This window comes from Solanum verrucosum, unplaced genomic scaffold (assembly GCF_900185275.1).
Source record: "Solanum verrucosum unplaced genomic scaffold, falcon-dt-bn FXZP01000050.1, whole genome shotgun sequence".
NCBI classification, from domain to species: domain Eukaryota; kingdom Viridiplantae; phylum Streptophyta; class Magnoliopsida; order Solanales; family Solanaceae; genus Solanum; species Solanum verrucosum.
The window spans coordinates 1,083,020-1,109,375 of record NW_026020020.1 but is presented as its reverse complement, the minus strand read 5'-3'; the positions used below and the strand labels follow the sequence as shown (position 1 = coordinate 1,109,375).

General features: G+C 36.5%; 3 protein-coding genes across 3 annotated transcripts in view; 2 read left to right on the top strand and 1 right to left on the bottom strand.

Annotated features, from left to right (window-relative positions):
• LOC125821071 (tetraspanin-6) overlaps window positions 1–26,356 on the top strand; it is a 1,176,838-nt gene that overhangs the window by 552,536 nt on the left and 597,946 nt on the right. The window lies entirely within an intron of this gene.
• On the bottom strand, window positions 10,788–11,567 carry LOC125821054 (uncharacterized). The gene is made up of 2 exons (XM_049500476.1): window positions 11,298–11,567; window positions 10,788–11,111 (listed from the first exon to the last, which is right to left on the bottom strand). The coding sequence occupies exons 1-2, from the start codon at window positions 11,565–11,567 to the stop codon at window positions 10,788–10,790; spliced, it is 594 nt and encodes a 197-aa protein (XP_049356433.1).
• Window positions 14,538–16,345, top strand: LOC125821053 (uncharacterized). Its single transcript, XM_049500474.1, has 2 exons — window positions 14,538–15,487; window positions 15,848–16,345. The coding sequence occupies exons 1-2, from the start codon at window positions 14,543–14,545 to the stop codon at window positions 16,343–16,345; spliced, it is 1,443 nt and encodes a 480-aa protein (XP_049356431.1). The 5' UTR covers window positions 14,538–14,542.

Below are 26,356 nucleotides of genomic sequence, written 5' to 3'. Positions count from 1 at the left end.
AGGACCAGGTCCTCCTTTCAGTTTGTAACTCTGTCTGTGTGATTAAACATTCTCTTCAGCTAGACACACCATGAGTGTATACCTGTATTAAGGTACAAAAGTGAATTATTTTATGAGAGACATTACAATAAGTATAGATACCTGCCCTCCTTAACATAATCAATAAGGAAAAAATCTGTCGAAAGGTCAGGTAATTTTGAGCATCCCTAGCCGCATCCTGTTTTTAATGAAGATATCTTTACTTAACGATTTTGTAAAGATGTCTGCCAGTTGGTCTTTAGTTTTACAGAACCTCATCATCATATTTAGCTTTTCAACATTGTCTCTTAGAAAGTGATGCCTTATATCTATATGCTTTGTTCTCTTGTGCTGGATCGGATTTTTGGCCATGTTCATGGCACTAGTATTATCACAGACGAGAGGAATAGTGTTTGTAAGCACCCCAAAATCTTCCAGCTGCTGCTTTATCCATAACAATTGTGCACAACATGATGCAGCAACCACATACTCTGCCTCTGCAGTAGACAATGCCACAGAATTCTGCTTCTTTGTTCCTCATGAAATTAAGGCTGATCCCAGGAAGTGTGCCATGCCTGATGTGCTTTTTCGATCAACAAGAAAACCTGCATAATCAGCATCAGCATAACCTATAAGATCAAAAGAGTCATCAGTAGGGTAGAGGAGGACCAGGTCCTGAGTTCCCTTCACGTATCTCAGGATACGTTTGGCTGTCTTAAGATGAGACTCATTTGGTGCTGCTTGAAATCTTGCACACATCCCTACACTAAACACTATATCGGGCCTGCTTGCAGTGAGGTACATGAGTGACCCAATAATTCCCATAGACATGGTCTGATTGACGTCCACACCATTTTTATCTTTATCAAGTTTCACACTTGTGCTCATAGGAGTATCCAGTACCTTTGCCTCAAAAAGATTAAATTTAGTGAGCAGCTCTTTGATATACTTTTCTTGGCATATTGAAGTGCCTTGAGAGGTTTGTTTGTTCTGCAAGCCTAGGAAGAAAGTGAGTTCTCCCATCATGCTCATTTCAAACTCGCTGCTCATCAGATTAGAGAATTCCTTGCAAAGTAAATCTGTAGTGGCTCCAAAGATGATATCATCCACATAAACCTGCACAATCAGCAACTCCTTTCCTCTGGATTTCAAAAACAGTGTATTATCAATTTTACCTCTTTTGAACCCATTTGCAAGAAGGAATTTTGACAGTCGTTCATACCAGGCTCTAGGAGCTTGTTTTAACCCATACAGAGCCTTGTCTAACTTTAGCACATGATTAGGCAGTTTTGCATCTTCAAAGCCTGGAGGCTGCTTGACATACACTTCTTCCTTCAGATTCCCGTTCAAGAAAGCACTCTTGACATCCATTTGGAATAATTTAAATTCCATATGAGCTGCAAATGCTATTAAGATTCTGATGGCTTCCATTCTGGCTACAGGAGCAAATGTCTCTTAATAATCAATTCCTTCTTCTTGGTTGTAACCCTGTACTACCAGTCTTGACTTATTTCTAGTAATGATCCCATGTTCATCTAGTTTGTTTCTGAAGACCCATCTGGTCCCAATAATAGTTCTGTCAAGTGGTCTTGGGACCAGGTGCCACACCTTGCTTCTCTCAAACTGATGAAGCTCCTCCTGCATTTAAGTTACCCAGTCTACATCCTTCAAAGCTTCCTTAATATTCTTGGGTTCAACGGATTATACGAATGCTGAATGTGCAACTAGATTTCTTGATTTAGACCTAGTTTGAATTCCTGAGTCAAGTGAAGAGGTGAGATTGTCTAGTGGATGTGAAGATTGATATTTCCATCCAGACTTTCTCGTAATCTCTTCTTCTTTGACGGCATCAGAATTTCCTTCATCTTCTTCAAGATTTTGAGACACTGTTTCTTGTGATGCATTTGAGGAACCAGGTCCTCTTAAGTGTTCTGCATCATTCTCTTCTGCGCCCTGATCATCCTGCTGCTTGGTTATCAGCACCTGAACCTCGTAGTCCTCATTGTTCTCTCTTCTTGTACCCAATTCATCAAACTTGACGTGCATGCTTTCTTCAACACAAAAAGTTCTTCTGTTGAACACCCTGTAAGCCTTACTTGTAGATGAGTACCCGACAAATACTCCCTCATCACTTCTGGCACTAAACTTGCCTAGATCATCCTTTCCATTTTTCAGCACAAAACATTTGCATCCGAAAGGCTTAAGATGAGCAATTAAAGGCTTTCTGTCATTTAACAGCTCATAAGGTGTTTTCTTGATGATTAATCTGATAAGACACCTGTTTGTCACATAGCAAGCTATATTAACTGCTTCAGCCCAAAAATTCATTGCAAGTTCTGAATCAATCAGCATAGTTCTAGCAATATCCACAAGAGTTCTGGTTTTTCTTTCAACAACTCCATTTTGCTGAGGAGTTCTTGGTGCTGAGAAGTTGTGGCTGATTCAATTTTCTGCGCAAACCCTTCAAGTATAGAGTTTTCAAACTCTGTACCATGATCAGATCTGATACCGGCTATCTTGCAATTTATCTTCAATTGGATGGCTTTGACGAAGGTGATCAGAGTTCCAGCAGTCTCATCCTTTTTCCGCAAAAACATATTCCAGGTGTACCTGGAGAAATCATCAACAATTACAAGAATATATTTTTACCTCCTCTGCTTTGAATTCTGACCGGTCCACACAAATCCATGTGGAGAAGTTCTAGAGGTCTGGTAGTGCTCACACCCCTTTTTGCCTTGAAAGATGATCTTGTTTGTTTTCCTTTTACACAAGCGTCACAGATTTTGTCATTTGAGAACTTCAGCTTTGGTAATCCACGGACTAGGTCCCCTGCAACAAGCTTGTTAAGTAAAGAGGTACTTACATGACCCAGTCGTTTATGCCAAAGATTTACATCGTCAGTTTGAGCACTCAGACATGACAGGCTGACTCCTTCAATAGAATCAAGATCAACTACATACATATTCTTGACTCTTTTTGCAAACATTGCAATTTTCTTAGTTGCACAGTTTGTAACTACACAACTTTCAGACATGAACTTGACTTCATTTCCCTTGTCACAAATTTGTGAAATGCTCAACAGAATGTATTTTAACCCCTCCATATAGTGTACATTATTTATCAAATTGTCAGCCGATCTCCCTATTTTGCCAATACCAAGGATAGAGCCCTTTTTTCCACCACCAAATGACACACCACCACCTTGGTGTGCTTCCAAAGAGAGGAAGTTTGAAGTGTCTCCCGTCATGTGCCTTGAGCATCCACTGTCCATATACCAGCACTGACTTCTTCCTCTCTTCTGCACAGAAATCATTTGTTAGATTTAGGAACTCACTTCAGACAGAGTTCCCAGTAATCATTAAGAGGTCTGATAAGAAACCTTTCTGTCCAGTGAGGCATGATGTTTTTACTGAAACAATACGGGGGACCAGGTCCCTTGTGTCCCTTTTTAACATCATTTTCAGATCTAATAAATCTGTCATGCCTTTCTTTAGCTTTTCTCAGAAACTCACAATTTTCTTTCAAATGACCATTTCGACCACAGTGAGTGCATAAAAGGTTGTCAGATACAGACACATACTTGCTATGGGGATTGTAGGGAGGCTCTATTGGTCTGCGCCCCAACCCTTTCTTTCCATTGAAACTTTGATTGGACAGATTAGAGAGTATCTTCGAGGAGTCAGTCCATTTAAGGGAGTGACTTAATTCTTCCTTGACCTTACTCAAATCCTTTCTTAGTTGAGAATTTGTTTCAAGAGAAGCGACTAGCTTAGACTCAGAATTTTTTAGCTTTTCTTCCAGTTCTTCCTAAAAAATGCTAAGCTTTCTTTTCCCACCTACTGAGTTTCCAGGGTCCTTCACAGATGTTATGTTACAAGTCTCTAGAATACCTATCCCTTCACTAATTTCAGCAACTTGAGACATGAGAGCAGAGTTCTTATCTTCACACAAACTTAATTTTTTATTCAACATTAAGTTTTCAGTGGTTCGTTCATCAACACAATCAATAAGCAGAGCAGCAAGTTTCCTCAAATTTTCAATAGGCAGATTATCTAGATCATCTTTAAGATCAAAGAGAGTTACCTATCTGAATCCTTTTCATCATCAGAATTTGCCATTAAGGAGAAAATAGAGTTGAAAATGCTTTCATTATCCTTAATGGCCATCATAGAGACATCCTCGTGACTCTCTTCATCTTCTTCTGATTCACTTGAGGCATTTCCCCACACAGCAAAGGCATTTCTCACCATCTGATCTGCATGTGCCTTCCTTCGAGCATGGTCTGGGACCAGGTCCCTCTTTCGAGTTCTGATGTCATGAGTTTCCTGCTTTATACTGGGGCAGTTCCTCATGAAGTGTCCAGGCTTGCCACACTTATGGCAAAGATCATTTGCAGTAGCAGTTCTGCTTGAAGGGGTTTTCTTTTGGAAGCCTCCATGCTTCTTTAAGATCTTCTGAAATCTTCTAGTGACATATGCCATCTCATCCTCCTCTTCAGTCTCTTTACTTTGAGATATTTTCAAAGCAATGGACTTCTCATTCTTTCCTTCCTTCACAGTTGTCCCCTGTTTCTTGTTCATCTCATAGGTCTGAAGATTCCCAATCAGTTCGTCCATAGAAAGCGTCATTATTATGGCATCCACCTTGCTTTCCCAAGATTTTGGAAGCACCTTGAGAATCTTGCGAATTTGCTTACGGACAGGAATAGGCTCACCCAACCCTCTCAGCTCGTTGGTGATAGAGGTGAATCTTGAGTTCATCTCAAAGATGGATTCCCCTTCCTTCATAATGAAATTTTCATACTGAGTGGTAAACATATCAACTTTAGATTCTTTTACTCGTTGAGTTCCTTCATGGGCTGTTTGAAGACAATCCCATATCTCCTTGGCAGTCTCACAAGCAGAAATTCTGTTGTACTCATCTGCTCCAATTTCGCACACCAGAATCTTCTTTGCTTTGTAGTTCTTTTCTATCTTTCTCCTATCTGCCTCGTTGTAGTCCTTTCTGGTTTTGACAACAGTGGTGGTAAGCTCTTCATCCTTCACTTCCTTTGTAGGAACATATGGTCCATCAAGGATGATGTCCCATAACTCAGAATCCTCAGCGTTGATGTAGTCGTGCATTCGATTTTTCCACCAGCCATAATATTGTCCATTAAAACGCGGTGGCCTGGTAGAAGATTGTCCTTCCTCCATATTGGGTGAAGCAGCCATTCCATCAGGATCTTTCCTTTTCTTGGTGTTAACCAGAGAGAAAAGACGTGCTCTGATACCACTTGTTGGAGTGTATACGTCCACGTTTTCTATGGGACCAGGTCCTCAACACAGTTACAATAACAGAAAATAAACAAAGTGCTGAAAGTAAAGATTGCACAATAACTTTACGTGGAAACCTCCTTGCTCAAGGGAGTAAAACCACGACCTGATCTGCCAGGACTTTTCAAACTTCTTTCACTAATCTTCTCCAAGCAAAAGCAAAAGCAAGTTTACAAACCGAGATTAGCCTACTAATCCCAACTCTAAGCAATACCTCCTATTACTTAGATGAGCCAGAGCAGATACAACACTGCTCACTATACTAATCCTAACAGATTAATATAGTCATTTTAGAGTAAGAACCTAAGTTACCCTTAACCTAGTTCTTACAATGATTCAAACAAGTTTGAAACGTTTCTTTCACAAGTGAAACGGATCTTACAATATCAGAACTATTACAAGCAAACAAAATAACAGCTGGTGCAAAAAGCTCTTGAAGCAATCGATCAAATCCCTTGCTATTCTTCAAGCTTGAAAGACTTTCTTTTTGAATGAATGAATAATATTCTTGTCTCTTGTTTAGTATATACCATAAATATTTATTACTAAACGTACAAGCAACCTCTTTGATTCTGATTGGTGAAGTACTCTGCAACTTCACCAACTTCCTGACGCAGACAGCTTTTATAGTTGTACCGCGCTTTGACAGCTGGATGAGTATTCATACTCTGCAAAGGACCAGGTCCCTGCACTTGTGAGGAGATCATCAAAACACCAAAAGACATAAGCTCTTATCATATATATATATATATATATATATATATATACTCTTACTCAATGTGGAAATCCCACATATTACAACTACTCAACAATATCCCACGAATTTGTAATATGCCTCATAATATCATGCATATCGAAAAGTATCTTATCTAGGGTTGAACTTTTCATTAATGTAAATGTCTTAAAGCTCGATGAAGATATAACCACAACTTCTTTTGTTAAATCGAAAGTATCACACATAATATTACTAAGTAGTGAAACAATCCAATATTATGCTTAAGCACGTTTATGGTTGTGTGCTAATCCAAATTCATGACTATTAACAAGATCAACTTCTTAAATCTTGTTTGAAGCGGCACTACCTCAATACTCATAATAGGTGAAAATAGACTTTATGTCCCTGTTACTACAGACATTTTCTAATTCCATTAAGAATTAATTCACTCTCTTCCTTGTAACATTATGCACTTTGAAGTTTGTTATTATGCCCCTATTATTACAAGTAATTAACAATGCCGACACTCCTTGCATAACAATAAACTTTACACCGAAATAGAGGATCTAAGCAAAAAGATTCGTGTTTAAACAGCCGAAATACCTTGTTATTAATTTCCCATTGAACTTGTGTTGTTGGAGTATATACTAACTCAAAATTGGATTTTCGTTAGTTGTGTTTAATTTAAGAGTTTTTGCCCCATTTCTTCGCTAGTTTTTTTGTACATCATCTCATACAGGGAAGTAAAAATAAGGATGAAAGTTTAACACTAATACTAATGCGAAATACAAAGTCAAATTAATTAAACCCTCAAAATCTGGCTGTCACGTGCACAAGCCTCTAATATATTATAATAGATTTGAAAGAAAAATATAAGTCTCAAATTATGTTGTCACTAAAGTAGAACAAGATCATAAAGAAGAGTTAGAATGTCCGTTGAGATGACAAAAAGCTACCTCGCAAATCTCCATAGGAAGTCTCGGACAAGAAGAGGAGAGAGTATCACAAAAATCCGAGTTCATAACCTACACAAATGTAAAAGCGAGGGGTGAGTACCAAACCACACAGTACTCAACAAGAAAACTCCTAAACATAAGTTTAAAATATAGAATACGGGTACTCCTACCACTCCAACCGAACATCCACAACTACAATTTTCATAAAGCCAGCCCAACCTAATAATTCACAATTTAAGTAAAACATAGCTCAATAACAACACTTTAACAATTACAGATCAACAACACACAAGATCAAGTTCATCAATCACAAGTTCCACGGAAAGGCACTCACAAATTCACAAATGATAAATATATGCAATGCAATGAAATGCTATGCTAAGTATGGTAATGCATGTTTGACCTAGTGATACACACATGTTGTCTCTTAGTCCGGGACCCATGAGGGACATATCCGTCCATGCATCCATCACAGAGTGCGATACGACCCTCGATGATGGAATTCGTCGTGGCGTACGATATATCTCTCAAATCATAATATTCATCGCGGCATGAGACACGTTCCTCTAAATATAATATCCATGCATCGCGCGACGTCCCTCGAAATGCTACATCCTCTTTAATTTCTTATCCATCCTCAATTCACCTAACACTTTTCACAATCAATTCCCACTATTAAAAAAATTGAATTTTACTTCCTTCCTCCACTTAGTATGACAACAATTATTGAACATATATATACACACAAGATAAGATGGTAAAAAGATGAATCAATTAGGACCGTTAGATTTAAATAGAGGGTTGAGATTAAAGATGAAGAAGCACAATTCATGTGCTTGCCTACATGGCATACACAAATTGACCCATTTAAGGAGAGTACTTGGATTGCAAAGTTTTTGCTCAATTTAACTCATTTAAATTATAACCACTTTCTTTATTAAATAGTCATAATTAATTAAATTGAAAATAATTACTTTGCAAGATTAGCTTATTTGAAAAAATGGATCATTCTTAAAATAAAATTGGTATAAATTAGTAACTCATTGATTAATTAAGCTTCCTAATTTGAGTAATGGACAAAAATATTTGTTTGCAACAATAAAAATTATATTTAGTTAGAAAAATCGAGTTAACCGTTAAGAACGATAGTTGTTTGACATAAATTTAAAAAATGAGAAAGTAAGTAGTAATATATATATATATATATATATATATATATATATATATATATATTATATTTATTTTTTTATTATAAATAATATTTATGAAATAAATTTGCCTAATAAAAATAAAAATATTTTTATACTCTTACAAAAGTTTTTGTTATATATTTTCATACTCTTACAAAAGTTTTTGTTATATATATATATTATTATTATTTACGAAAGCTTAATTAATCAAATATGAAGAGCCAAAGGTGTCAACAACAAATTCATACTTACAAATAATTTAAAAGACATTAAAAGCTGGTCAACACCACCAATTGCTATAAAGAAATTTAAAAATATTTTATTAAAATAATATTAAATTAATTTAATATTTTATTATTTTATTTTTTAAACAAAGATAAATTTATATATTAAATCTTAATATTTAAATGTGTATTCAAATGGGGCGGACTCAACAAGATTGGGGGCCGAAAGCGAAACCTTAAAAATGGACCCTAATATATTTTTTTTTTTTTAAAAAAAATCATCATATCTACTTTTATTTAAAATCTATTTTTCTAAATTTTTTAAATGTGAAGTCATTAATTACTGTTTTATAATCGATTTGTTTAGTAACTAATTTTCAATTGATAATATAGCTAATTCATTCATTCTCTCTTGAGACATTGTTGATCTTAGATAAGATTTTTATTAATTTTAGTTTCGAAAAACTTCTTTCAACTGAAGCAACGCTTACATGAATTGTTCACATTATTCTACAAGCAATATATGCATTCGGAAAAGAATCAAGTCTTTTTATTTGATTGAGTATTTCCATTAGATCATTATCTTCTACTTGTATTATTTCTCTTAACACTTTTAATTCAAAAAAAAAACTAAACCATCAATATCAGAATAACTATTATGTGTTAAAGAAAGTTTGATGTTAAGACAATATTTTTTAAAATTTTCATCATCTAGTGATCTTAATTTTTTACCACTTAATAAAAAATCAACAATATTTTCATATGCTTCAAACTGTTCAAAACGAGAATATATATACTTATGAACTAAGAATATCAACAATAATAAGCTTTCAAGAAAAAAAAATGTAAAATAAAGTTAGAATAACAAAATCTGGCACGAATTTGATAGGTTGATATAACAATATCGAAATGGTATTATGTACCTTCAATATAATGATTGCTTATTGCACTTCTTGAGATTTTGAAGAAGACACTCAAAAGCAAAGTTTATTCTTTTGTAACTTGTAAATAATAGTAAATCAAAAGATTTTGTAGGAGAGAGTTCAATATTGAGAATAAAATTAATAAAATAAAAAATAAAAAAGATAAATATAAGGTCAAATTCATAGGAGGTAAATAAGGAAGCATAATTTCCCACGTAAGGAAATTATTCTCAAAAAATGTTTCATTCCCTTAGAAAAGTGGGAAAACTAATGACATTTTTTTTTACTTCTTACAAGTTTTTTTTTTTTAAATTTAAAAGTGCATATAATTTTTTTAATAATATGTATATTGTGAAACTTACGAACAAAAGAACAATATAAAAAGGAAGACAAGAAGAATATAACACAAGAGAAATAATATAAGATCACTTTCTTTCTTTCAAGTATTCTTTCAACATTATTCTCAACACCTCTATTTATAGGATTACATTGAGGAATACCAAAGGGTGTCATAAACATTACATTAGACCTTGAGAATTACTACACATTAAGGAGGAAATAAACCTAGGAGTTATGGTCATCCAATTAACCATATTATCAACAACATTACTACCAATAAAGGATGAAATTAATCTAGGAGTTATGGTCATCCATTTGACCACATTATCAACAACATTACTACTCATAAAGGAGGAAAATTAACCAAGGAGTTATGGTCATCCATTTAACCACCAAAATGATTTACTACAGTATAAGCAAAAATATTGTCTACCACGTATTTTTAATATTTAATATTGTTTCCCCAGGTAGTAGTAAGGCCGCTCTTCCAGAGCCCTCAATTAATTTTGCACTACCAGATATTGTATTAACATAAGCCTTTTTCATAATCAAATTAGAGAAATATTTCCTTTCTCTTAAAATAGTGTGAGTTGTAGCACTATCAAGAAGACACATATCTCCATTACTCATCTTGAACCACTTGAAGATTGAGGAATTTTATTTATCTTCATAAAATAAAAGTACATCATAAGACATATGATAAAACAACAACTATGCAAGAAAATAAAATTACTTTTTTTTTTTTGAATATAAAAACAACATAAGGAAAAACATAACAATTAAAAGCACATAAATAAAATAACATAATTATTTTCCCTAATCAAATGATCAAACATTAGTTTTGATCTCCAAAGAAGTCTTCAACTTCCAAATGAGTAATATCATCAAGGTCATCAAAATCATCATCTTTTAAAGTCAAATTTGCTTCAATATTGTCATCATATTTTTGTGAAGGCCCTGCCTCAGCATCATTTTTATAAGTCAAGTGTGACTCCACCCAAGCATTAGAAGAAGATGCACCATTTTTATTTCCTTTTCTTTTCAAGGAATCTTGATAAAGCCTAACAAAATGCTCAACTGCTCGACATTCATTCTTCCAATGCCCTTTCATGCCATAACGATGACAATTGCCTCTTGACGGATTGCTTGAGAACCCATATTGTTCTCCCTTTTGTGGCGACCACCACCACGATGATTATTATATCGTCCTCTGCCATTGCCACATCCACGCACATTATTTTGACCTTGATTTTTATTTTGTCTTCTTTCAGACTGGCCATGTGCTTCAACCTCATTTGCTTCCGGTAACGGAGCAGTTTCCGTGGGACGGGCCTCATGATTTTTCAATAAAAGAGTATTATGTTGCTCAGCCACAAGAAGGTATGAGATCAACTCAGAATACTTTTTGAATCCCCTTTCATGGTATTGCTGCTGTACTACCAAATTTGAGGCATGAAAAGTTGTGAGAGTCTTTTTCAACATGTCCTCATCTTTTATATATGCCCCACATAATTTCAATTGGGAAGTAATTTTGTATACAACATAATTATATTCACATATAGTTTTAAAATCTTATAACCGCAAGTGAATCCATTCATAATGAGCCCTTGGCAATACCGTTGCCTTAAGGTGGTCATACCTTTCCTTCAAACCAGTCCACAATTCAAATGGATCTTTCACCGTAAGGTATTCAACCTTCAATCCTTCATCCAGATGATGACGAAGGAAAATCATTGCCTTTGCTTTGTCCTGACTCGACGCTGTATTACCATTGGTAATAGTGGCACCAAGACCTTTAGCGTCAATGTGAATTTCAGCATCGAGTACCCATGGCAAGTAATTATTTCCAAAAATATCAAGTGCCACAAACTTTGATAAATTCGACATGATAAAAATATCATAGAAAATAATTAAATTAGAGTAAAATAGACAATGAACAAATAATTACGTAGCAAAACTTTTTTTCATCAAAGTAAAATTAGCATACAATCTAAATTAATATTATGCCTCACAAATAACAAAAATAACTTTTAGTAAAATTGTTAGATAAAGTCTTTTCATTAAAAATTAATCAATAGTATAGATAATTCACTTTTTTCATTGAGAATAGAAAACACTTGAATTTGTAGTCCATTCATTTTTTTTCACAAAACAATGACCTTCATCTTCTCTTCGCAAAATCGATAAATGGTTAGCCTTTTTTTTCATTCAATTATAAATAACATGTAAAGTAGAAAAAGTATAGCCACAATTTAATAATTTTAATATTAGATTATAAATGGATACCTCAGAAGAAATGTTGTTCAACCTTGAGACTTCGTGTTGATAACGTATTGTGAAACTTAAGAACAAAAGAACAATATAAAAAGGAAGACAAGAAGAATATAGCACAAGAGAAACAATATAAGATCACTTTCTTTCTTTCAAGTGTTCTTTCAACATTATTCTCAACACCTCTATTTATAGGATTACATTGAGGAATACCAAAGGGTGTCATAAACATTACATTAAACCTTGAGAATTACTACACATTAAGGAGGAAATAAACTTAGGAGTTATTGTCATCCAATTAACCATATTATCAACAACATTACTACCAATAAAGGATGAAATTAACCTAGGAGTTATGATCATCCATTTGACCACATTATCAACAACATTACTACTCATAAAGGAGGGAAATTAACCAAGGAGTTATGGTCATCCATTTAACCACCAAAATGATTTACAACAGTATAAGTACATTTTTTTTAAAAAAAAGGGGCCCAAGCGATGACTTTAGTGACCTAGTGGTTAAGACGGCCCTGTATTCAAGTTTAGACTTGTAAATCTGAATATACATCTTAATGTGCATTTAAACTTGGTTGTAATATAGAGGATTTGGCTCTTCTCCATTTCTCTTCTCTTCATTTTTCCCAAGTTCCTACTTAGATGTACGACATCTATGTTACTGAAATATTAAAGGTGTGGATTAATTAATTTTCTTAATCAAAGAAGTATACTAATTAACCATGATTAAAAAAAATATTTAAGATTTCCAACTTTAGTAAGAAAATATTCATTTTCCAAATTTTTGAGAAAAAAATGGATTTACTTCAATTAAAGAGCATTAAGATTTTGATATAAAAAAGAGTTTTTCTATAGTTTAACAACTTGAGTCACGATCAAATCTATAGACATTTTGTTTTTTTTTTTAAAATAAATTCTATCTATTTTTTGGAAAAGTTAGTCTAACTTTTAGTTTTCTTTGATATTTTATGGCAAAGTAATTTTTAATACTTATTATTTAATATCTGAATGCTAAAAATTCTATTTTATGATTTACAATATTTTTTCTTCATAAAATAGCTTATTTAAATGTTTATTTTAAATTGACAGAAATTTAGTCTATGAAGAAACATTTTTTTTGTGTGAATGGAAAAACTATAGATAACGAAAATGATTTGAACTATGGTGCGAAACAATTGTGAGATGGATTTTTGATAGCAATAATTAGATAGATTTAAATGGTAATATATATCCTTTTGTTCATGATTAAGGTATTTGATTACTTAAAATTATGCACCATTGATATTTAAATAATATAAGTGTCATACATCTAAGTAGGAACTTGGGGAAAATGGAGAGAAGAAAAATTGAGAGGAGCTGGATCCTAAGATAGATAGAGAAGAGGTTATGATGGAGGGACGGTTTTATCGGTTAGAATAATTAATTTTGTAGAAAATTATTCAGTTCCATTGAGGAGACAGAGATGCAAAACCACTCAAATATTCACAACCTACTTTATTTTGTTTTCCCCTCAAATTTATTGTCTTTTCTTTTTACGTATTTTTTTTTTGCTTCTTCTTTTTATCTGCATTTTGTCTTTCTCTAAAAATGTGATTTTGGATTCTAGGTTTGTATATTTCCTATCCATTTTACATTTGATCCAAGCTTATTCCATACAAGTTAGAGGTGATCTTTCTCTCTTCTTCTATGTTCTGTTTTGGATTTTATGTGTGATTCTTTAATTGTCATTTCACAATTGCTCTAAAATTGGAGGCATTCACTATATCAAAACTGATATTTAGTATCAATTAATTAACGATAATAGCTTAATTGCAATTAAATATGTAGTTTTAGCGGCAATTAACACTCTTTATATATGTACCTAAAGCGTAATTCGATGACAATTAACTATAGCACTCTTTGTTAATGTACATATTTACTGCCGATAAAAAATGTTTTTGTTGTAGTGATTCCTTTGATTATTTCTTGGTTTGAATAGGTTAGATTCTGAACTCAGTGTCTTGATTCAGATGGTTTTTTTCCCTTTATGTGTTAGTTATGTCTAAATTCTTAATGTAAGATAATGTGTGTGTTTCAATATCGATATTGGTTATCATAGGAGGTAAGATTGATAGTTGGATTACTACTTCAGGTTCAACGATCACTTAGTTTTATAATTTGTATGTGAAGCTTGATTTTGTTTTCATTTGAGGACAATTATATATTCGAGGGTTAAGTGAAAACGTGTAATTTTGAGGAAAGAAAGCCTCAGACAAGGATTAGTAACTCCTATTGCTTTCAAGGATTCCGCTTTAGCTTAGAAGATAATCCTTTTAGATTGAATGCTTCGCATTTAACCTCAACTTGTGTTTGTTTGGAGGTTGGAAAATAGGGAAAGTACTAAGTGCTTTGCACAAACATATGTTATTTCTTGAACTAATGCACGTTCTGCTATTAATTGAAAGCAGAAACAATTTTTCTGAAGCTAAAAATTAAAAAAAAGCTGGTTGTTGAATGTTATTTATTGATTATTGATGCACAATGGAATAACATTTATCCTGATTACTGTAATGCAGTTAATTGTCTCTTCAGATATGTTGGAAGCTTCTTCAAACATGGATCCCCCTAAAAATGAAGGGGATATGAAACCAACAAATCTCGAAGAAGTAAAAGAGGAGTGTCCTCTCTTTTCTTGTAATCTATTTGATGCAGAAATGGTTCGAAAGGTAGCACAGGAATTCCTTACAGGATTAGCCTCCGCTTGTGTTGACAACACGACTGGTGGTTTATTCAAGAGCCCTGCTTCTATGGCTGTTGATATCAGAAGAGAAATGGTGGACTATCTTATCCAGAGAAGCGAGACATTTGTTGCTGAATCTGTTGTGTTACAAGGTGGAACAGAAACCATTGTGTCGGACAACCCTTATGATAACATTTCGGATTTTATCGATGATTTTGGTCAGTCAAAGAGAAATTTTTTTAGCAAGGTTTCAGGTTGGATACTAAGTGAAAGAAGAGAGGATAGAATAGATGATTTTGTACAAGAAATGGAGATAAATGGCTTTTGGTTGATGGCGAGGAGGGAAACTGTAGCACAAACAGTGATTCGAAACGTTGATTTCAAAAACACCTTTCACTGCAATATGAAGTTTAAGTCCGAAGAAGAGTTTGCGAGACATGTCTTTTCGTGTGGTTTCAGGGAAATACACTGTGAAAATGAGGGTTGTAATGCAAGATTTAGTGCAGCTCAACTTGAACAGCATGATTCGGAGTGTCCTTTCAAAATACTTCAGTGTGAGCAGAAGTGCCCAGAAATGCTCATGAGACGTGAAATGGACCGGCATTGTATAACTATTTGTACAATGAAGCTTGTCAATTGTCCCTTTTATCCCGTTGGTTGCCAATCGACTGTTCCCCAATGCAAAGCAGAAGAACACCGTAAAGAGAATCTCCAATCTCACTTGGTCTACATTTTAAAACTTATTTACAAGGAAGCATCTTCAGAAGCTCTTAAGAAAAGGGCTGAACAATTGGAACAGGTATGTTATGAAATGGTTTGTGCAACTTACACTTTTTCTAGCATCCAATGATTCAAGTGACTTTATGTTGTCAGTTTGTTAGATTCTATGGGCGGATCTATGAAGAAGGGTGGGTAGTAGAGGAGCTAGGATTTTCACTAAGGGGGCTTGAAATATAAAAAAATAAATACATGCATGAAGAGGCCAAGGGGGTTCAACTCAATTCAAGAGGAAATACATTTCAGCTATCTTTCTGTTGTCGCGAAATTCATGATCATTTGGCCAACTTCTGGGATCTTGTTGTATTACTTATTAGATAATGAGAATAATAATAGTAAACAGGCAACATCAGGTGATATATTCTTTTATTCTCATAAACAGGCAACATCAGGTGGACGATTAGCAGCTGCTCGTGATGCAAGATCATTAACAACTGCAATTAAGAATATTGATGCAAAGCTTGGACCGTTGGAGGTCGAGAAAAAGATAGAGGTCAATCCAGAGTTAATAGAACAAAAAGACGAGGGCACTGATGTATCCACCAAGAATGACGATCATGATGGTAAGGACTCGCTTCATAAGAATAAGACGTCTCCAGACTCACCCAAGATTCAGCATGACCTTACAGCTACGCCCGCCAAAGCAGAGTCACCTACCAAATCAGTGGATATTGTAGAACCAACTAGCAAAACTAAAGTGCAAGAATCTTCTAAGTCACCTCAGGACCTCACAGTTTCCTCATCCAAAAGTGAAGAGTCTACCCTATCACCCATGAAACATAAAAAATCTTCCTCACCTGAAATGGATACACATGAAACAAATGAGTCTACACCATCACCCAAAAACACCATGACTCCACAGCTTCCTCACCCAAAATGAGTACACATGAGCTTACTCTACCAAAGAAACACCATGACTCCATGGCTTCCTCACCCAAAATAGGTACACATGAGTCTACACCATTACCCAAAAACCAACATGACTCCACATCTTCCTCACCCAAAATGAGTACACATGAGTCGACTCCATCACCGAAAAAACACCATGACTCCACAACTTCCTCACCTAAAATGTGTACACACGAGTCTACGATATCACCAAAAGAACACCATGACTCCACAACTTCCTCACCCAAAATGAGTACACATGAGTTAACTCCATCACCAAAGAAACAACATGACTCCACAACTTCCTCACCTAAAATGAGTACACATGAGTTGACTCCATCACCAAAGAAACATCATGACTCCACAACTTCCTCACCTAAAGTGAGTACACATGAGTCCACACCATCACCAACTAAACACCACGACTCCATGCCATCCTCACTTGAAACGGAGTATGCAAAAAGTGAAGAGTCTATTCCATCAGCCAATAACCATTAGGACTCCATGACTTTGGGAGTCAAGGTTGAGTGACATCCAAAATTAGGATTTTGTGGAGGAATGAACTTCAAAATGGAGTCTACAAGGCCACACCTCAGTGAAAAAAGATCAACAAATTCATCATCAAAAAGAGAAAAAGACCCCAAGTCAACAATTCCAAAGTGGATGCAGGGGTAGCAACCGAATGAAGTACATACATGAAATAGAATCAAACCATGTAAAAAAGTTTTCTTCGCCATCTGTCCATTGTCAATTGTGGCTAGTTAGTTTGTGAAACAAATTTTTTTGCACATTTCCTTTTTCATACAGTTAACTTATGATTTTATAATCATTTTAGGCTTTGCATAGGTTTGTTCTAGTGTCTCCTATAAATATTTCAGTACGTCAATTTGTTTTGTTTGTACTTTTAATTATTGTTTGTACAAGATACAACTCTTTTTTGCTCAGTGGTGTTGACTCTGCCTGTGGAGCAAGTTGATCTCAAGAAATTTTTCAACAAAATCACCAACTCAGCAACAATCAAGGCTTCCAGTCCAAAATTAATGCAATGAAGCAGCAGTCACAAGCAAACACAACTTATAAAAGAAGATGAACATCAAGGGAACAAGTGTGCAACTTTACTTGAACAAGAGATATATTCACTCTTTTATCGTGCAGTAAATAATGTATTCGTTGGGAATATTCTAGTGGGCACTAGATAAAAGCGAAGTGTGAGTTATACAAGTAAAGATTGTAGCCATAAAAAAATCTGGAATGGTCTAGATCAAGCGACAACAACACAATCTGTACAGTCAAAGCTCATTCAAGCTCTAAAGGAAACCTTCTAACACAAGGAGACTGGACTAGACACCACATTGGTGATCCGAATCAGTAAAAAATCTTCTTCTTTTATCTTTTAGTTTTTCATAATTCATTATACTTTGCCTATTTGACTAATGTGCAGGTAAGTTGACTAGTGTGTGATGTCGCATAACTTACATCCTTTTTACGGTGTTAAAATTGTCGATGCAAAATGCAATAACCTAACTAGGTTGAGGTCAAATCTTACCGAGAGCATACTAGAATTTTCTTATAATTTGTTATTGAGATTCACGAAAGTAACTATTATTGGGGAATTGGGGTTTTTATCGAACTACTTTAACTACTTGGATTTTATCAATAGAGAAGATGAACTAGGGTTACAATTCTCAAATATCGAAACTCCAATAAATGCTGTACTATTCATTCATTCAAGTGTGCATTGTACAAAACCGACAATTCTATAAATCTCTTAAAGCCTCTCCCAATAATGAGAATATCACCCTAAGTCCTTCTCAAGTACTTGAGTATCGAATTAATTGGTTCATCCATTAAAAGCCTTAAGTTAACTATCTCCTCTCTGTCTTAAGTTATTAGATAGTGGTTGGTAGCACCAAATCCTGCTAATGGATCTTTTTCCAAATATGTCACTGATAAGCGTTCAACCAAACCTCATTCAATACTAGGTGTGGGCGATCATCATCTAGTATAAAACCCAACGAACAGTTGAGATCGAACCCACATGGAGCAGTATAAGTTCAAATTCAGTGACCAAGTTATGAATGTAATCTAATTAGCTGTAGGAATAGAAATTATCGTAAACATTTAGTTAAATTGAAAGGGGTGACAACAAATGTCACATGGGGGAATTGGTTTGTCAATTAACAACTAAAACATACGAAAACAGGGGGTTTCAACAATATTGAGAGGAATGCTTGGGATGTGATCGATTATAGGTTGATCTCACTATATGGGTAATTGAAATTTACTAACGATTGTTAAATCTTAGTAGGTAGGCTAGACTATAGGTCCAATAGCTTTCTCTCGAACAACTATTATGATTCAAGTGAGTCCTCTTGAACCTCGACAAGCTTTACACTAAGAACAATCCAAAACCTTAATTTATCTACTCTCTCGAGGTAGAGAGGTAGAATCGATCTTAGGATTCATTCTCTCGAGCTGAACCCACATCAATCCAATAACTACAATGATTAATCTAAAATCTTAGTTCTAAAGCCTCTTTCTCAAGCAAGCCCAAAACTCTAAGTTAGAATTGCATTTACAACTACAATTTATAGATTAATACACAACAATCGATTAAACCCACTTCAATTAAGCATTTAAATCAGTAAATAACAATACTCATAAGCTAATTAAGCCAATAATCACATGATTACACCCCAAGAATTGGGGTTTCAGCTACACATCATAAAAAGAGAAACAATTACCAACTATATTAGCCATAAGCTGGGTAAAAGTTTCCAAGTCTCTACAATGCACCAAATTGAATTAGTTAAAAAACCCAATAGAAATTCCTCAAAATTAAATCTCAAAAGCTTCAAAGTCTCCGGTGGGAACTCAAAAACACAAAGAAAACCAAAACTCTAAGAACTCTGGAATCAAAACTCATTTCTCTTCTTTTTAAATTTCAATTTATAGTTTTCTAATTTTTGGCCTTCAGGTCCATTAGGCGGAGTAAGTCGTGCCTCGCCAACCAGGTCGGCGATCCACCCTTTTCTCCAATCCATCACCGATTTGCATTGGCCATTATACTTCAGGGTTCTATGACTTTAGACGATCAAGGTTGATGTCGCCGAGTCAGTCGACGATCCACCGACTGTCTATTTCTGTCGCCAAGTAGGTTCTTCCCCAGGGCTGGTACGCTGGAACTTTAGGCGAGCTAAAGAGACACTTAGTGGCTCGCTGAGTGGTCTTGGCGATCACCAAGACCGCCTTCCTTCAACATCTTCAACTTTTTTGCTCCTTTTTGCCCGGCAATGTCCTTGCCTTGCTCCTTAACGCTTGTTGCTGCAAATCATTACTTTAACATCAGTTTAGAGCATAAATTAGGCATTTGAGGACACTTAAATCATGAAAACAAATCCCTAAATGAATCGAAATCTCAAACTCATCAATATCCCCAACTTAAACTTTTGTTTGTCCTCAAGTAAAACTCAAGATCAATCAGTTCAATAAGGATGTCTACAAACAGTGCTACTTAAGACTCAACACAAATGCACACAAAAGGTTCAAACTACACATACAATGTTCGACTGTGCACTCAAAGTTTCAAATTGTAACTCACCATAATCAAGTATACTCAAGCTCACAATGCTTGCTTCAAATGCAAGTTCAAGCTCAACAAAAGTATTCAAATGCCCTCACAACAATGATGATTCCATATTTCATACAAAATTTCTCAACAATTTAATATTCCGGAATCAAATGCAAGTCTCACGTTAAAAAAGATGAACACATGCATGACTCCACCAATAGGCTTGCACTTATCGTCCAATCAACATTCGTTTCAGCTCACTCAAGATCACCAAGGTCTTTTTCAAGCTTGTAATAGGGCTGAGTGTAAATGTATGGTCATTCAGGCTTAGTGGCTTCTACTTTCATGAAGTATGGCCTGAAAATCACATTTTCTTCTTCTCTTTCACATTCAAACATGTTCATAATCCACCTCATTATTCAACTAAACATGACTCACCGGATACCCCATTTCTTTTGCTTCTTTCACATACTTTAATTCGCAACTCTTCTTTTTATTATTTTTTTTATTTTCACAATTTTTCTTTCCTCTTTATATATATATATATATATATATATATATATATATATATGGGTTCCATATCTTTCAAAACAATCCATCAAGGAGATATTTTTCACACTTCTTGACTTTCCTCCTTTTTTGCCACACCCCAACTTAGGCTTTTGACCTAAGTTGGCTATTCAAATGAACTAATACTTCATGAAGGTTATGGGTAATGGGACAAAGAGGTCAAAGTTGTTCAAGTTTATTCCAAAGAAAAGGATAGACTCAAAAGGTGCCAAGCAAGGTTCACACTTCTCACAAGGTGGCGACAAAGAGGTATATTATCAATTTGTTTCACACTTCAAAACGTTTGCCTGAGATCATTTCAATCAATCATACCAACGGGGCAAATTCTAGGTATCATCAAGAAAAACATTCAAAACAACCTCACCACACAAGGCAATCAATACAATTCAAACAAGACTCCACACTTTCTAGATAGCGTGCAATGTTCATCACAAGAGACTTAATCGACAATCGGCTAGTCACAACGAGATGCTAACAGTTCACATATTGCCTATGTAACTCAGTTTGCCTCATCGTAGCTGCACATTCATGTCGTACAATCAAAAGAACTATTCAAGTCATTGGTATTGACCACAATCGATACTCAAATTTGCAAGAGAACAACCACAATCACACACAAAAGAAGTGGCAAAAATTTAAAATTGGTCAAAGCCATTTATATATTAAAAATAATGGACCACAATATCTCAACAATATATATATAAACACCAATATGCTTCAATATTCACAAAAACACAACAAAAAATAAGCAAATATTCACAAAAGCAGCCCAATAGAGGTAGGTGTAGCAATACCTCACCCCGCCAACAAAAATAAGCAGTTGTCCTCAAATGCAAATAAAACCAGAAACAATCTAAAAATAATAGAGAAGGAGGCAAAAAGATCATCCTGTCAGGCTAGGACTGGGGTGTAGTCTGCATATCGGCAACCCCCTCTGTCTGGGCATTAGTGCCCGATATCTCATCATTTTTGGCTCCACTGGAGCACACCATAGAAGTGTCTCGGAGCGATGCCTGCCTAGTTGTCTCAAACATGGCACCCTCTAAGTCAACCAAATACTCGTACACAGTCTCCTCTCGAACACCGAGCTACTCATCATCTATCTCTACCTCGGACTCACCCTTAGCGTCATCAGCTCTAACCTCATCTCCGGTAATAGCCAGAGAAAACTCAGAACTACCCGGAACAACAGCACTCGGTATGCAAGGAATCTCTACCATTCCAAACAACATAGTCAAATCAATGGACTTTAGCTGGTCAACATCCTTCTTCAACCCAGTAATATCTGCCTTCAAGGCCGTCACAACATCATCAGCACCCTGACTTTACTCACAGGCCTCAACTCTGACGGTAAGGGAATCCAATGCCAACTTGTGGCTCTCAATCAACGTTCGATGCTCCTTCAACTCAGGCCTAATGGGGGCTATAGCAGTAGTAATGGGCCCGCTCTATCAGCCCAGGAGGCGCGTACATTAGCTGAATGAGCCAGATGGCTCATCTTGTACAAAATGGTCTGGGTGATTGGGGGCCTAGAGGCAGCAACAACAACAAAAGTAGTGAAAGGGGTGCAATAGAAGAACCTAGAGCATCAGAAACAGAAGGGCCAGAAGTACCTGAGGGCCCACTAGCCTGAGGGGGCACGATTGCCTCTGTTAGCAATATATCAACTCAATCTCAGGGGATGTATCCACCAGTGGTGCCCTCCTCCTGTCAGTCTCATCCCGCAAATACTTGGCCTCAATACGCTCGATGCCAGTAAAAGAAGTGGGTGTCACCTCCACATCCGTCTTCTCATCTCTCGAAACACGAGCCCATCTACCAAACTCAGTAATTAGTACAGGGAAAGAAAGAAAGGTCTGTCACTGTTTGGACCTCATGGCCATCTCCTTCTCAATCAGTAACCCCAAATGCAGCCTCTTCCTAGCTATAATGGAGCCAAGACACGTTGCCTTCAGGTGGCGGAAAATGGATTCGTTCTGGGATGGCATAATGGTGCTGCTTATGAACCTAAACTAGTATCTAGCAACAATGTTCAGGTCCTTCTTCTCAATAGGTGCACTTGCCTCAATCCACCTCGGGGTGACATCGGAGAGGAGGAGTGCCAACCAACCCTTAAGGTCCTCTAAATTCTTCTTATATACTAGATCAATCTAGTCATGTATAAAGTCCGTAGAGCACCCAAGGACTTCATTTATATCAAAGTATCTACACTTACCCTTCTTTCCCCGAACAACCACAAAGTCAACTGGTTGGAAGGGACTTGCTTGCTTCTTTCTCTTCGACACAAGCTCTCTGTAGGTTGAATAGAATTCCCAGACCCAAGTAGGAATGTATGGGCCTCGGGGTTTGGTGAAAACCTCAAACTTATAGAACAGTAGAGTGTTCCACACCTCTAGATACCTGTCCACCACACTGTCGGTAGAAAATCTCTTCTCTTCTAATATGGTCCTCAAACCCTTGGCCTCTAGTCGTTTAACTCACCGGGGAAGGGGACCATGAACTAGTGGTGCCGGGGCCACTGTCTATGTTGGGGCTACAGTTGGAGAAGGAGGAGGAAGAAGAGTAGGCACTGGGATCTTAGATGGATCGTTCATCGATTTAGAGCGTAGCTTCGCTCTCCTGGCCTGTAACAACTGGTCATCCTCCGACTCAAAGACAGAAACATGAGAATCATCTGGGGACTGGTTCCACTGTCGGAGGTAGTGAGGTGTGTGGCGTAGACCCCCTCACTATTGGAGCTCTCCTCCGCAGGTGTAACTTCAACAAGAATCTTACCCTTTCTTTTGCCTCTTTTCGGAGGAAGTTTTGTAGCCTTTTCCCAGGAAGCAACCGCTTCCTCATTTATGGTAATCCCACGTGCCCGCTTTTGGGGTGGTATGTCTCTACCAACTACCTTTGATCTAGCCATGCTTGCAAAAGAATGTGAAAAACGTTAGAAAAAGTCAAGAAATATTCCAAAAAAAGAGTTAAAGGAAGACTCGCCGAAGCAATCAGCGAGTCGTTGAACCACTTTGGTTGGGCTCGCCGAAAGTTCTAGAACCAAAATGCTCAAAAATAAAAGCCGGTCGGCGATGTCCATGACTATTCAGCGGATCGCCGACACTAATCGGTAAACTAGAAGTAGCTCACCGAAAGTTACAGAACAATTATGGGAATTCATGGCACAGAAGGGTGATCAGAAGAGACTTTTGGCGAGTCACCGAATGAACTCGGCGATCACAGGCGTATCGCCGAAATTTACAGAACACAAACTCAATATTTTGAGAAATAAAGGGCGATCCAGGGGACGTTTGGCGAACCATCAAACCACTCGGCGAGCTCGACCCAGCTCGCCAAATGGCTCAACGTGCCAATTTTTCACCCCGTACTTCAAAATAAGCCCGCGGCCCACGAAATCAAAATTAAACACCAAAGACATGCAATTAACACCAGGCCCATATGACCCATTCCCTCGGGGTACTCAGACTTCCCCCGATTTGGCCAAAATTGGCCAAATGATGTCTTTTGCCCTTAAGAATGACATCAACCGCTCTATTATCGGGGAAAATTCGATAATTAGCTCAATTCGGGGTTACTCAGACTTCACCCCGCTAGACTCATGACATTTACAACACAACCCAACTATTTAAACTCAATTTCAACAAGCAACGACACAGGAAATTATAATTTAAGGTCAATTAATTACGATTTCAATTAAGAACAGGCAAACTAATTATCACACGATAAACAAAACACAATACACACAGATATCAACCACAAAATGAACAATTGCATTTGATTTCTACCAACTACTTAGTTCAGGGTTCGAAAAACCAAACTTGTATGCCTAAAAGATTGAAAAGCAAGGAAGCAATGAATCCCCAAAATCTGCCCCCAGCAAAGATCCCAAGTAACACAAAAATGAAAGCACGAAAATGCAAAAAATCTAATATGGGATGTGAGAGTGCAGAAGTTAAAAAGTAGGAAAGTGAAATGATTTTTGAAATTTAAATTGTTTGGCCTTTTAAAACCATTCGGTTCGCGCGTTAGTCTGAGAAGTAAGTCGCATCCGCCGACCTACTCGGTGATGCACCGAGTGGTATTTTAGCTCACTAAGTTTTATAGAACTTCCCATTAATTTGGGGGTTCAAACGGCGGGTAAAGTCGGGCTCACCGACTTGTTCGGCGAGTCGCTGACTGAGCTTTTGGCCCACTGAGTTTTACAGAATCCCCATCAAGTTGGGTGGTTCAAACGGCGGTCCAAATCGGGCATGTCGATCTATTCGGCTTGTCACCGATTGGACTCTTAGCTCACCTACTACTCTTTTTCCAACACTTTCAACTTTTCAACCTGCAAAATCAACACCCGTTATTCAAAATCAAAATTTAAAACAATCAAAAACTTGGGTTGCCTCCCAAGAAGTGCCTTATTTAACGTTGTGGCATGACAGAGATACCAATTCAAACTTCATTTTTAGGATTGGCCATTGTGTCACTAGGCAACCCTCCTTTTTTACCTTGGATTCAAATGAGTATAGATTTGACCCATTTGTGTCTCCAGTTGTTTAATGGAGACTGAGTATGAAGTAAGCGTCTGATTGAAAGTTGAGACGTCCTCCTTCATCTCTTTCAATACTTTGTCCGACCTTTCTACCTTATTGAGAATGCATGCAAGCATGTCTTCCATATAAAAGTTCTCCGGGTTAGTTCTTTGCTCTTTAGGTTTTTGGCATTCATGAGGTGGGACGTATCTTTCCTTTTCACCATCCCTTTCTTTCCAAGTAATATTATGGTCATGCCATTCCCTGTCATGGTCTCTCCATCCATCATCTCTTTTCCAACACGGATTTCTATCCGGCCTTTGATAGTTTGGATGAAAACCTCCTCATTGATTTGCACGAAATTTCACTTCTTCATTATACAACGCCTCAAACTGTGCTTCATCGGGGTTTGTTCCACCAATACCAAAAACATTTACATTCTTCAACCCACTACCCATCATGTTTTTCGACAAGATATCTAGCTGGGTCATCATTTTAACCATGATTTGGTCTCTCTTTGGTCCTTGTCGATATGATCTTTTGTCAATCTAAAGGTGAGAGGAGACACTTGGTCCTCACGAGTGTACCAAGCTCTGTTGATCTTGGTCATGTCATCAGGAAGGTATGCTATCTCATAAGGCTGTTGCATTATACCCCTTGGAACAAGTTGATCAGCAATACCTTTGTTCACCGAGTCAAGACTCTTATAGAAGTGTTGTAACAACACGTTGTTTGGCAATCCATGAGTCAGACATTAAAGTACCAACTTATGAAATATCAGCCATGTTTTGTGGATTGGTTCACATTCCAAGCGTTTGAAACCTTAGATACTATCTCTGAGCGTCATCATCTTTGACAAGGGAAAGAACCTTACAAAGAACATTGCAGTAAGTTCATCCTAATTGGTGATGGAGTTCCTCGGTAGATCAACTACTCATTTGGTAGCTTCACCCATCAAAGAGAATGGGAACAGTTGAAGACGAACTAATTCTTGTGATATGTTCTTGAACGAGAACGGACGACATACGTACAAAGTTCCGAATATGCTTATGAGGATCTTTATGGGCTAGCCCTCCATATAGTCCTTTCATTTGTAGGAGTTGTAGCGTTGTTCTAGTGACATGGAAGACCACATTCCCCTCAACATGATGTAGACGTATAACAACAACACCACCCAATTGAATCGGGTCATTAACATCGTCTAGATTTCAAATATCATCTTGGTGGCCAATTTGGCTACCATTACTCCCGTTCACACTCATTTTTTACTCTGTTCAAACAAGCCAACACAAACACAAAAGAAAGTAAGTCGATTCAACTATAACACAAGAAGATTACAATT

Excerpts from the sequence above, each read along its gene's own strand:
- LOC125821053 (XM_049500474.1), top strand. The coding sequence starts at position 14,543 with ATGTTGGAAGCTTCTTCAAACATGGATCCCCCTAAAAATGAAGGGGAT. Across the intron at positions 15,488-15,847 it reads GGGCTGAACAATTGGAACAG|GCAACATCAGGTGGACGATT; the intron begins GTATGTTATGAA and ends TCTCATAAACAG.
- LOC125821054 (XM_049500476.1), bottom strand. The coding sequence starts at position 11,567 with ATGTCGAATTTATCAAAGTTTGTGGCACTTGATATTTTTGGAAATAAT. Across the intron at positions 11,112-11,297 it reads ATGACCACCTTAAGGCAACG|CAGCAATACCATGAAAGGGG; the intron begins GTATTGCCAAGG and ends TTGGTAGTACAG.